The sequence below is a fragment of the Amphiura filiformis genome, chromosome 12 (assembly GCF_039555335.1).
Source record: "Amphiura filiformis chromosome 12, Afil_fr2py, whole genome shotgun sequence".
NCBI classification, from domain to species: domain Eukaryota; kingdom Metazoa; phylum Echinodermata; class Ophiuroidea; order Amphilepidida; family Amphiuridae; genus Amphiura; species Amphiura filiformis.
Window position 1 is genome coordinate 47,272,445 of NC_092639.1, and position 13,985 is coordinate 47,286,429.

A 13,985-nucleotide genomic window follows, 5' to 3' on the forward strand; every position below is an offset into this window, starting at 1 on the left:
ACCCAATTCAGCATGCAATTGAATAGCAGACCGGCACTGCACAGTACCGGCTTTGGCTGGTTACCAGTTGTACTCGTCTATGTAATCGGCAATCGGAGCATACAAAACATGGCGCATATATTATGACATCGGGAATTGACACAAATTTTACGGTAAAATCAGTCATATACCTAGAAAGGTTAAAATTTCTCAAATTGAGAAAATATTCTAGGTATGACTTGTTGTACTAGTGGGCAACTATGATCACCATGTAGTCCGACCGTGAGCTCCTTATGTGTTGCCGCAATTTAGCCTGCATTCGCTGCTTTTCGCTGCTCATTAAAATATCACTCCAAAATCATCTTTTTAAATATTTCTTTGGACAAATGCGTAGAATAAGTTGAGCAATCACAGATTACGTCATTGACACAGGTTTCTAAAGTGAGTATTTTACTAGATATATTAATGCAAACTTGCAAAAATAAAACCCTGGAGGCATAAACCCCTGGAGTTGTTACGGGAGTATACAACTTGTAGTTACTACAACCAATGACACTTCAGTTGTAGTAACTACAAATTTCGAACGTTTGAGGACTTGTTCTCAAGTTGTAGTAGGTCTCATAGGGTGTCTTGAGTGTTAATTGTTTTCATTATAAATGTCGCAAAATATTAATATTGACAATTATTAACAACCAGTTTGACCTCTCCATATACATTGCTCACGTTTCACCTGTTTTCATACCATATTTTGTGGTGAAAAATGATTACAAATGTGAAATTTTCAATCATTTTTGGAGCAACAATTTCTTCATACCGACGGCTAAGTATGTACGAGGGGGTATCCAAAAGTTTTTGACATCACCCAGAAGTGAAGGAGCTATATCGATGAAATTTTGTCAGTGTAATCACTGGTCCTTATGTAGGTATGAGAGGGAAGTCAAGTCCAAGAGACAGGACTCCTGCTGCATCTCGTCTCTTAAGCAGGGTTCTAAGGTAGTCTTTGACAGCAGGGGTAAGGCGAATTAATGTGTTCAGCGAGCAATTTAGCTCAGTCTTTACATCAGAAGACACTTCTAACCTACCCAAGTTCAGCACTCCTGATTATCCAGCGATGAACAGTATTTATGACTGTCACTCAAGAGGGAGTTACTAAATTACTCCAATCCTTAAACACCAAGAAAGCGACCGGTCCAGACTCAATTCCTTCACGTATTTTAAAGGACTTGTCCACAGAAATTTCGCCTATCTTAAGCTGCATCTTTCAACAGTCCCTGGACTCAGGTATCGTTCTACCAGCATGGAGAACTGGTAAAATAACCCCCATATTTAAGAAAGGGGACAGAAGCACTGCTGCGAACTATCGCCCAGTATCCATCACATCAGTTTGTAGCAAAATCTTAGAGCACATAATATTCAGTCAAATCATGGATCACTATGACCAAAATAACATTCTCACGGACTACTCATAACACGGCTTTCGTCCGGGCGTTCATGCGAAACCCAACTGCTCATCACCACCCAAGATCTCAGCAAAGCGCTCAACGATCAAGGTCAAGTGGATGCAATGGTACTTGATTTCTCTAAAGCCTTTGACCGCGTACCGCACCAACGCCTCCTTCTCAAGTTACACCACTACGGAGTCAGAGGTCCGCTGTTATCATGGATGGAAAACTTCCTCACCAAGCGGCTGCAACGAGTTGTGATTGATGGTATGTCATCTGACTGGGTGCCTGTAACATCTGGAGCGCCGCAAGGGACAGTTCTTGGTCCCTTGCTATTTTTATCATTTATCAATGATCTTCCGTCTGCCATTCAATTCAATTCAATTCAAATTTTATTTATACACGGAAAGGCCCAGATCAGCCCTTGAGCTGGTCTTCCCTGGGGCCGTGTTTTACAACAAGTATAAACAACGATATAATATCAAAAAATAAGAACATATACAATGTGAAATTTAAAAAAAACATACATACAAGCAGTAGGAAAAATAAGTAATGCAAAATAACTAGGTAAAATTTAAATCATAATCACTGAATAACAGTCTTTTGAAGGAAGCAAGACTTACAGAGGACTGTGCTGAAGATGACAAATTATTCCACATAGTAGCACCTCTGTAAGAAAGACTACGCTTCTTATAGTTATTTGAAGGAAAAGGAATATTAACATTTCTTGGATTGCGCCTGAGGTCGTATTTATATTCCTTTTCCGTAAATAACTTACATATATTTTCAGGAAGTATATTGTTTGTCACTTTATACATAAATTCAGCAAGATGGATATTTCTAATCTTATCAAGAGATAACCATTTAAGTAGTTCCAGAACTTCAGCTCCTGGGGTATCCCAAGGAACATTACAAATATATCTAGCTCTTCAAACATCCGTCTCTTTGCTGATGACTGCCTGATTTATAGAACTATATCGCCACAGCAGAAGACATCATAACTCTCCAACATGACCTTGATCTCCTCCACCAATGGACTAACACATGACAGATGAAATTCAACACGGACAAATGCCACTCTATGCTGTTCTCCTTGCGCCGTAACACAATAAAAAACGACTACCATCTTGGAAGTAGTGTACTTTCAGCAGTCTCAGAGTACCCATACCTAGGCTTGACTTTTTCCACCAACATGTCATGGACCAAGCACACCAATGGAGCAACGGCAAGAGCTAATAGAATCCTTGGCCTCATCCGGCGTAACCTTCGTGGTGCCTCCCAGAAGCTCAACGAACAGGCTTATGTATCTTTGGTGCGCCCACATGTTGAGTACTGCAGCCCCATATGGAATCCTTACACCACCAAGGCCATCAACAGGATTGAAAATATCCAACGTCAAGTTGCAAGGTTTGTCCTCCACCGATATCACCGTCGTGAGAGTGTTACTGCTATGTTGCAGGAGCTACAATGGACTTCACTAGAAGAGCGGCGTAAAACATCCAGCCTCCTTCTCTTGTACAAGATCAAGCACAGCATTGTGGCAGTAATTCCAGCCTGTTACCTCACTCCAATGGTTCCATCCATCACAAGGTCTTACCATCCAGACAAATTCCAACGTATTCCAGCACGTATCCAGTTGTATCGCTACTCCTTCTTCCCACGTACAGTGGTGTGGTGGAATACCCTTCCAGCGAGCACCTTGTCATCACCATCTTATGAGGTGTTCAGGGGAGCAGTAGCTGCAGCCAACCCATAATTTCCCATGGTCTTTTTACTCGCACATATGTAATTTTCTGCACCAACCTTATTCCTTGGCGGGAAATCCAAGCTGATGGACTATGCCAAGTATTGCAGTAGAAGTAGGTAGTAGAAGAAACCTCAGTTAACACATTTGCTAGTCAGTCAAAATGGCCTAAACTGGCAATTTATATTTACATAGAAATTGAAAAGAACCGCTAGCTCAAGGATTTTGATAGCAGTTCCATTGACAAGATGTATTGCTACGGAAAGTGCTATGACAAAAAGGTTTTCAGTTTTGGCTTTCTTTACTCAACCGGGGCTTTAATTTGATATATAAAATGATGCAGTTTGATGGCAAATTTGAATTCACCTGGCATTCCTACCTTATGTACATTATGGTCCAAAAATGGTCTCATATAAGTATGTTTACTTTCTTTACAGGTGGCGCTACATGGGCAGTAGGCGCATAACCTGCAAAATGGTGAAAATTGAGGCACGCAGCTTGATTAAGTTCCTGCATTTGAAGGGTTATAGCCTACAATGCCCAGGAAATCTATGATGAAATGAAAGCTATCTACGGTGATGATTGCCCATCATATGGCACTGTTGCTTTTTGAAAAAGAAATTTCCAAACTAGTCACATGTCCCTCACAGATGAGCCAAGAAGTGGACGTCCATCACTTACGGATGATGCGGCCACAGTGAAGAAACTCAAGAAAGTGGAGGATCTTATCATGAAAAGGTTATGCGCCTACTGCCCATCTAGCGCCACCTGTAAAGAAAGTAAACATACTTATGAGACCATTTTTGGACCATAATGTACGTAAGGACCAGCAATTACACTGACAAAATTTCATCGATATAGCTCTTTCACTTCTAGGTGATGTCAAAAACTTTTGGATACCCCCTCGTATGTGAATTCACATTTTTAAATGTTTTTATGTGCATGTGTTTTATGTGTTAAAACACATAAAACACATACACAGCACCTGTTGGAGCTAGTCGTGATTTTACGTTGTCACTATTACATTCGCATGGACGGACATTTTTTTGCGGGCTCGCTAGGATTCTAGCGAGTAGATTTCTTGCAATATTTGGCTTATTTACCATCCAATTTATATCCTTCAATGTACCTGTATATCGTTAGCATATCAAGCGCGGTCAAAAAAGTTTTTGAGGTTTCTGATAAATCACGATGAAACATTTTTTAAAAACACGACTTTCTCAGTTCTCCCAGCCATTTTGTTTACTTGTTGTTATCGACGTCACCAATTAGTCTCGACCCCACTTGTGCAATTACGTGGCTGTATCGCGAACACGACTTGACGACAGAAACCGGCTGTAAATGAGGTGGGTCATCTCGTGACTTGCATTGTTTCACCACCGATCACGCTCGTCGGACGTAGGGGGGTCGACGGCTTGGAAATTATCTTTTAAGTATCAGAAATTCCAAGTTTAATTTACTTGGATACGATAACTATGATTTGGAGATCAGATGTGAGTAGGGGAGATTGGGGTTAGTTGAAACATTTTTCACAAAATCGTCTTTTTAACGCAAACCGATTACTTTCAAGAAACACTAACCATATCAGTATAAACATATACATACATGCTACAAATACAGCCTTAAACTTTATTGGACCTGCTTATGATTATTCATATAATCCAATTGAAAATTTGAACAAAAGTGTTTCAACTAACCCCACCCCTGGGGTAAGTTGAAACATAGGGTGGGGTTAGTTGAAACATGGCTTGTAAAAATTTCAAAATAATTATTATTGTGTTGTTTAGGGTTATACTTCCCTTGAAGGCACCCTTTAACATACAATCAGTGTGAAAAAATGAATAAATAAATATGTGGGAGTGCGGGTCAATACTTTGGACACAAGGTGACGAGTGTCACCGTGGACCAAAATATGAGAAGCCTAAAATATAAAATGTACTTTCTGTGTGCACTTTATGCTTGTATTATTGCTTTTTAACCATATTAAAGCAATATTGAAGAAATAGTAAACATGTTACACATTTTAAAAAGTCAAATTTTTAACCATATTTTTCTATGCAATTTTCACGTGTCAACTAACCCCACCTCAAAAGTTTCAACTAACCCCGATGCCTATTTTTACATTTCAAAGTTCATTACACAAAATAAGAAATATAATACAACTTTTATTTAACATTATTCTGGGACTTACTACTAGTGCTTATGATACTCAAAAAATAATCCCCTGAATCTTCAAACAACATGGAGATAACACATCTTTTCTGAGGGGTATAAAAATTAGTCAGTAAGTAAAAAAACAGATATTCCTTTCCCAAGCCAACACTGGTGGGGCATCAGTGCTGTTGCTAATTTGGTGGATGACCCTTACTAATACCTATTACTAGGTGCCAGTATTTTACCAAATTAATTGTTTGTGTCGGAAAAAAATACAATGTTTCAACTTACCCCGCGTTCCAACTAACCCCAATCTCCCCTACCAATTTCATATAAATTGACTGAATTGCAAAAAAAATGTTGAAATGTTTGAGCTGCGCAAAAGCGTTAAAGGAGGATTTCGTGATCCTAGCATCCTCTTTTTATGACATTTTCAGTAGATATCCACGAAAAAAGCTTATTTCCAAAATTTCAGTTGATTCCGATTTTGCGTTTGCGAGTTATGCATGATTATGTGTATTACACTGCTCCATAGACAATGTGTTGTAATTTCGTTCTGGTGCACCAGAACGAAATTAAAATTAGCGATATCTTTGCTAAACGAATTAATCTGCAAGAAATATTTGGTACATAAACATTATAAGCCAGAGGTATCCAGTGCCCCCAGTGGTGCTAATTTTCTATTGGTCGAAAGTTGTATTTTGCATATGCAAATGTATGGCGGGAAATTCTATTGTGATCGGAGGGGTGGGAGTGGCAAGAATGGTAGGTAGCAGTCATTGACCGTTTGCACATCACAGACTTCAGTCGCTGGCTACGCTTTTGAATTTATTTTTATCATTACAAAAACTTATCACTGATAAGGCTAATGAAAGTTGATCCCCAGTTTCCCGTTACATAGTTTTTCATGACTGGGTAGGTGACTGTTTCATTATTCATTATTCATTATTTTCAAACTTTCATTATCGGTGCAAAGTTAATTACGGAATGCTATGTTTTGAGGCCCAAATAAAATAATAATAAAGTATAGTTAGTAATGACCATGCTTCACTTCAAAACAAATTTTAATTAAGCACATCTTCTTTGGAATCTTCAAATTAACCTATAGGTTGTGCAACATATGAAAGCACCAGAAGTCCATGATAGTCTTTGGAGAACCACTTTTCCATATAAATACACTGTGTCTGTGTGTTCTATTGCACACTACTTTTTACAAACCAAACTTACTCTCCACTAGCACATCTTTGGAAGCAATATTTATACGGAAATTAGTTTGTCTACTTGCACAAACTGGAGGTTGCTGGTAAAAATCATCACAGGGTGCACGTGTTAATAATAAAACAACCATGCAAGAAATTGACAAATAAATCATTTTATTTATAAGTTTATTTTATTAAATACATATATTTGTAAGAAAAGCAGAATAAATTTGACTTCAAATTGTATTTATTTTATTTATTTTGATGTTGTCTATATAGCGCGCTACATAGCGCACGGTAGAAATGCTTTCATATTTGTTCATACGCTGGTTCCCGCGAACTTGGCTGCCTCTCTTTGTGTTCGGTCTATCCATTTAGTGGTAGGAGAAATGCAGGGAATTGCTAGTCTCCAGTAAATGCGCCCTACGATATCGCCATTTTACCACGTAGTTTAACCCAGCATTTGCAAAGACTATTCGGGCCGGTCAGGGTCGGCGTAAAAGTGCTTAAAATACGTGTCGGACGTGAAAGATGACATTAAAACTATCCTTTTTTTCCTAAAAACTTGAAACATGTGAAATAATGAAATAATGGAAAATAATGAAATATTTGATCGGCATTTTTTTCTGACCGGAGTCGGGTAACGGGAAACTGGGAGTCAACTTTCATTAGCCTAAAGTTTTGCGGAGTTATTATTTTCAGTTTCCGTGGAATTGGAGGATCAATCGCAACAAGAAAACTTCAGAATGAAGGAGCTGTATGCGTAGGGATTTTTTGGAAAATGAAGAGGTGGGAGGTGGTGAGTGGAAAGGGCTTAACTTTGGAATAAGTAAGTATACCATCGGGTAATGTATGTGCTGGTGTTCACTGGAACCATGAGCATCATACCGCCCTCATCAAGCGAGCCAACTACTGAATTCGTCGTGCAGTCCGGTGTTCCCCTAAGGACCATAAGGTTGGTGTGTTATGTTGTATATATGTGTGCAAAAGGAGCGATGAGTTAAATAGAAAATCATTTATTTTCGGCTGAGCATGCGCGAAAGAGAAAATAATGTAAAAATCTCAACTTTTTTTGGGAAAAGTGGGGGGATGAGGCTGTGGATCACGAAATGCCCCTTTAAGTGTGTAAATCCCATTGACACACAAAATGGCATAAGCCAGTCTCAGTGTACAAACGGCGTACACGAGACTGACAAGCGAGTCTAGTCGGAGCCGGGAGTTTCAATTATTTGGAACTGATGACAATTAGATCACCAGACGAAAAACGCTATTTACCAGCTTTGTAAATGTAGGATTTTGAATGCAGGGTTTTGATACGTTTAACCTGCCGAGCTTGTCGCTGAGAAAGATCAGAATAAAATAAAATTAACAAGTAAAAACATTTTAAATCTAATGTTTTTAAGCTTACCTACTTGTTGCGCTGAAAATTTCGTGCATACCAGCTGTTGATTGATTGAGTTCTTAGAGACAGCTTCATCGCTGTGCTCTTATTGGACAATGATACTTACGAGCCACACCACTCCACGCCATACATACATTCTGCCAGTCACATTTCCCCAATATGAAATTTTTTTAAAGTAAAATTTTAATTTTAATTTTACTTCGTTAAAGTTTGGCGGAGGCGGGGTTCGAACCCACGGCGGCGGACTGCTTTGGATACACTATGAACCCAGCGCCTTAGACCACTCGGCTACCTGTCTTCTTGGAATTCATTTGAAACTTATTGGAAGATATAATCGCAACTTCAACATAGGCCTACCACGTGACAAGCAAAGGCAGAAAACGTACCATATTTTGGAATTTTATTTGCCTAAAAACATTTATGTGTATTATTAGCACTCAATTATTGTTAACTGCGTGTTTATAACAAAAAAAATCCAATAATGAACATGATAACTGGGCGTCTGTATGGACAATACATTATATCGATTTTGACACGTGCTTGTGTCTCAGTACATTTCCATGGTCAGTAAAATACTATAGAGGAAACCTACCATTTTCTTGTATACACGTTCGATGTTTTATCAATTACATAAAAATTCCATTTTAGACCCCAAATGTTTTTTCAGGAAATAAAAGATTAGATTACCATAAAAACGAAACAGTAATCTTTTGCCGGGTCTAATGTAATATTCACATAGGATTTTCAACGTTTTTTCTATCCTTATTCTTGCTCAATTAAAAACATATTTTGGCGTATATAAAATTGAAATAAAATTCTCTGCTTCTTAAACGACATCAAATGTGCCACAATTGGGTATCACGAATCGTTATATATGATGTGCAGTTAATATTCATATTTTCTTTTATACAGAGGATGCTTCAGTTTTGACAGGAAAAATATTATCTTGAAAACCCTCTCACTCGGTTATTTTAAAAAGGTAACCACGCTTCCCTAGAATGTGCAATAAATTAGCATTAAAATTTTTCTTATTCTAACAGCAAGCGTTTCTAGAATGTATTTTGGCGAAATGTGGTGTACTTACGAGCTGTAACTTATCAAAAGCGGTCAAAGGTTAAAAAGTTTGAAACAGGTTAAAGGAGTATTTTGTGATCCTAGTAATAGTAGTAGGCCTATCGTCTTTCCCAAAATTCCGATTTTGCGTTTGCGAGTTGCATGATCATGTTGTAATTTGGTTTTGGTGGTGCAGAACGTAATTCAAATTTGACGATATTGCTAAACGAATCTGCAAGAAATTGTTTGTAGGCTACATAGGCCTTTTATACGTCAACATCAATTGGACTCATTGGGCAGTAATTTCTTTTGGTACCATGGTACCGAAACATCTCAAATAGTGCAAATTATATCATTTCTGAATGATTATAACAATACAAACATTTTGAGACCACTTTGATCAAAGTTGGGTAACTTTTCTGTGTTTTACCCCTATGGAGTCCAAATTGCAATCTTTGACCTTTTTGCCAATAACTTCAGACTGATTGGTAGTAGGTAGGTCAAACAATATATTTTCTAAATCCTTGTAATATGGGGGATATTTTGCAAAATCGGAACAATTTTGAGTTTTGACCCCTATGTAAACTTTGACCCTGAGTTCTCGGAATACCCAGTGGGCACCTGTAATCATTCTTATCCAATAAAGCAAAACATGTTAGTCATACCTAACTTTACCCCCCATAAGCAAGTTCTATCCGACTATTATGATCTTATATGTAATTTGATTGACAGCCATACTGTACTAATCAATATATAATCATTTAAGTTGTTTGATATCTGGTACAGTGTGTTTGCGTTAAGTGAACTCGGTAGAAGGGGATTTTAGCCTTGGTCATTTTAGTGACCATAACAATTGAATATATGAACACAAAACCCACCCAAGTCCATATTTTGGCCAAATTGAGTTAAGCATGGGAAATTGTTGCTATACATAGGCCTGTCATATGTAAGAAAGAACAACTTTCATCCTCTTTGTCTATCGAGCATGTGAAAAATAGCATGTACGAAAGAACTACCTAATTCCATGATTTGAGTCTTGTAACACATTGATTGAAATCCAGTATGTATAAAAGTCCACTTGTAACACATTCATTGCTGGAGAGTGACTTTTGGAAAAAAAAATGGGTTTAATAAAGAAAAGTGTGTGGTTTATATTACATGGCAGAATGCTTATCAACATTATATATACCTGTGTGCTTTATTTTGTATTATCTTACTAGTGGTAATCTCATTCCAACATTGTTGTCTTTGTATATGATTCAAAAAACCACCCAAGTCCAGAATTTAGAATGAACCCCACGAAGTCCCTGAAATGTTAATCACCATACTTAATACAGTTTAATACACTCATTTGCACGTAAAACTTACCATATTGACCAGGTAAATCTAACTGAAGGAATTAAGGTTACGGAGGGTGAAAATTCCACTCAACTTGTCTTTTGTTTTTTAATTTTTATTTATGAAGTATATGTATATATTAAACATCTCAGAGATGTAGATTGAAAAAATTGTATCAACAAAGTATTTTTGAAATTATTTTTGTGTATCAATATTTGCTCTAGATATCCCACAGCACTAATTCTTTTTTAAAGACAGTTCTTGTTTTAAGGGGACACTACACTAAATCCTTCCGCATTTGGTGTAACTCATGGAAGAAAGAGAAGGTGTGAGGGGCTATCATTTTCTTTGGAAGGGGAATCCCAAATATACATGGGGGGCCTGTGGGTTAGATTTTAAAAGGTATGCCAACATTTCCTGTCATCCTCCCCTGGACCTGCTCTCGGCCAGCCTAACTTTGCCAATGTGGAAACTTAAAATGACCTAGATATTATGATGCAGATTTGAATGTTTCTGTAGTGTTTCCTAAGCCTTATAAAGATGCACTGTAAATGTTTGCCAAAAACTGCTCCCCCTCCCCCATTCTACCCTCCCCAGGACTCATAATTATTATGCACCTAGTTACTTTATTGTATTTTCACATGTATTTCAATGGGACATTTATTTAGTGATGTGCCCCTTATAGTGATTATTATTCCAGCGCATGAACTGGCAACCCTATCATTTTCATTTGATTGCTAAAATCACTGAAGCATATGCACAGTGGAGCATGAGTATTCAACCAGCACTATACTAGACAAAATCAATAAAATAAGTACTATCACCTTGGCCCTGGCAACATTAACTAGCATTGTAAACAAGTTAGCACATGGTTTGAACATGATATTGATAGTGTGGAAGTTTTGGCAGAAATTTGTCAATTTCTGCAAGTTTTGTGAAAATCAATTGATACTTCCCATGCAGTAAGGATTATCAGTAGTAATACAGGAGCACTGCACCTGGAATATTATGGGATTGTGAATTGATACTGTGAAATAGCAGAAAATGTGAGTACTTGAAACTAAATGTGTGGATATCTCAGAACTCCATTTTGGACCATTTGGCCTGATATGCTGAGATGAAATAAATTATTTTAATGTTTCCCGTAGCTGATTCATAAAATTTTGATATGCATGTGTTAGCTGATACTTCAAAGAAATAATGTAGGGAATAATTGTGTCAATATATTGGCACACTAAATTAATATTGTTGTTGCAAAAAAGACGACATTTACCCCATCATTTTCATTGACATTCTGTGAACATGTAAGCTTACTGTTTTAAATCAGGAGGACCTATCGAAAGAATAAATAGGTACATTATTTCATTGGTTTTGTTTGTAACACATATGCGAAATCGCAATGAAATCGGACCCTCTCCCCATATTTTCCTGGCCTCTTTACCAAAAAACCTCATGCTCATGAAATTGAACACAAATTGAAACACTTACAAAGTACATTTGTGTATGAGCTATGACGTTAAAAGTATTACTATAATAATCATAGAGTGTCAACTTTAAGATGAAGTATGATTTTTAGGCATGCCATGTTTATTTTTTGAAAAACAAAATATTTAAGTTGGCTACGTGCAGCCAATTTGCCTACACAAAATGTCAAAATCCTGTATAACCTTAAAATGATACACTGGTTTTTCTCTCAAAATCACTTCCCATGGACTTGGGTGGGTTTTGTATTCAGGTATTCAATTGTCCTGCACTATAAGTAGTCTGCACTCATCACCAGTCATGTCTGTGTATGTCTGCAATCATAGATTGAATAGAATGGCCCTCTTCTCGAAGACACTAATCGTACAGGTGTGAGTGAAACGTACATTTACTCAGCATAATGTGACATAAATTCCATGTCTTTATGCCCATTCTTTGATTAACAATGATGCGATGCAGAGTTACAGTGTACGGCTAGTGCAGGGCAATAGATTGTTGTTTTCACCTATCACTATGGTAGCTAATCCTATTACGTCACTACTCCTACAGCGAATTGGGTTCAAGTTTGCTTTCCATCGATTAATCAACCATGCGACAAACATAATGGTTTAAATTTGAATGAAATTGGCGCGCACAATAAAGCATGTAACGCATTGAATACTCATCCAGAAATCTATGCAGATTCCTTTGTATAATGACTACTGCAACTTCTGAAATCCGACCCTTTACCACTGAAATGCTTGTAACGTTTTTCAACAAGATCGAAGACCAACAAAATGTCAAAATTCGCCATATGAAATGAAGCATTCGGTGATTTTATTATTATTAATATGCTCAGTACTCTGTCAAGTAACGATACTTTTTTGAGCAGTACATTATGTTTACATGTTACATTAGGTTTTCATACATCAAGATAAGCTAAAACTACACACCTACAAATTCTTGATCTCATTACACATACTATTTACAGAGTAAAAAATCGTAATGCTAATATTTAAATTTTTTACATTTATTTCCTATCGATACCTCATAATCAAGGGTAGTTCAAAGCTATAATATTACATTGCGCCGTGTACGAGTTTAATACAGCATACATAATTGAGGTGGTGAAATGTGAAACCAGAGCCGGATGCAAACTTGATCTGATACATTTAGAAAGGAACAGAATCATAGGTTTGGGATGTTGTATACCGGGCAGGTGGACTCGATCTACAGGAGCTTACAGGGTAGAAATTCGATTAAAGTAATTGTATTGGGTACCTTTTATTAGCCCGATTAGCATCAACATTGGACCAACACAATACAAACTTATAAGCATTTTTGATACAATAAACAGTACACCCAAAGGTGTCATATTCCTAGGCAAATGAAAATGTAAATTTGACACCTGTAGGTTGTTATCTGCGGACCCATTTTTACACCATTAATGTTGTCTGAATGACAATCATTTTTTCAGTGCAGATAAATCTTGCTGAAGAGTACTAAATCGTGTAATAATATTAATATAATATGCAAGGCAACGTTAATTGTCAACAGTCAGCCTTTGCATCGGGGCCTGAGATTGGAATTCCAGTTTCCTTTCTCACGAAGTAAGGGCTAAGAGTAAAATTGTACAATTGTGTTTGGGAGTGGCCTTCTCTCTTTTCTCTTTTTCCTAGCTATTTTCTTCCATTTCTTGCTTTGTTTATCAAAGCTATCTAGGCCAACATGCATATATTAGCCTACACTGGCTATCCAGGCTTGTGCATTTGTATGAGCTTGGAACGGTCCATGGTTTTCCATGGATTAGCATGTGTTCCTCACGGACCAACCTGGGTAAACAAACAAACAAACAAACAAACAAACAAACAAACTGATGCACTATTATGTAATAATCACGATAAGATACGAATTGTCAGAGAATTGTACTGGAGAATTGGCTCCGGTTTCACCCCCTCCCCGTTATGTCTATATCCTTTTGTAGCAAGCTTATCATGTTCCCCTTGTACTTTCAGAATAAAAGCGATTACGTTCTCGGTAAACGTCAATAAGAAAATGCTTACGCGCTTCACGCATATGAGTGATACACCTTGCCGCCTCTAGTTTGTCCAAAATATGGTCTAGCAACGACCGAAAAAAGAGAAATAAATTCTATTTTACACCACAATACATGTACTTGCTTTGTATGAAATAAACGTTACTATAATGTGAGG

General features: G+C 37.4%; 1 protein-coding gene across 1 annotated transcript; it reads left to right on the top strand.

Annotated features, from left to right (window-relative positions):
* The first annotated feature begins 2,613 nt into the window (after positions 1-2,613).
* Positions 2,614-3,177, top strand: LOC140166858 (uncharacterized). Its single transcript, XM_072190347.1, has one exon. The coding sequence runs from the start codon at positions 2,614-2,616 to the stop codon at positions 3,175-3,177; it is 564 nt and encodes a 187-aa protein (XP_072046448.1).
* Positions 3,178-13,985: the final 10,808 nt, after the last annotated feature.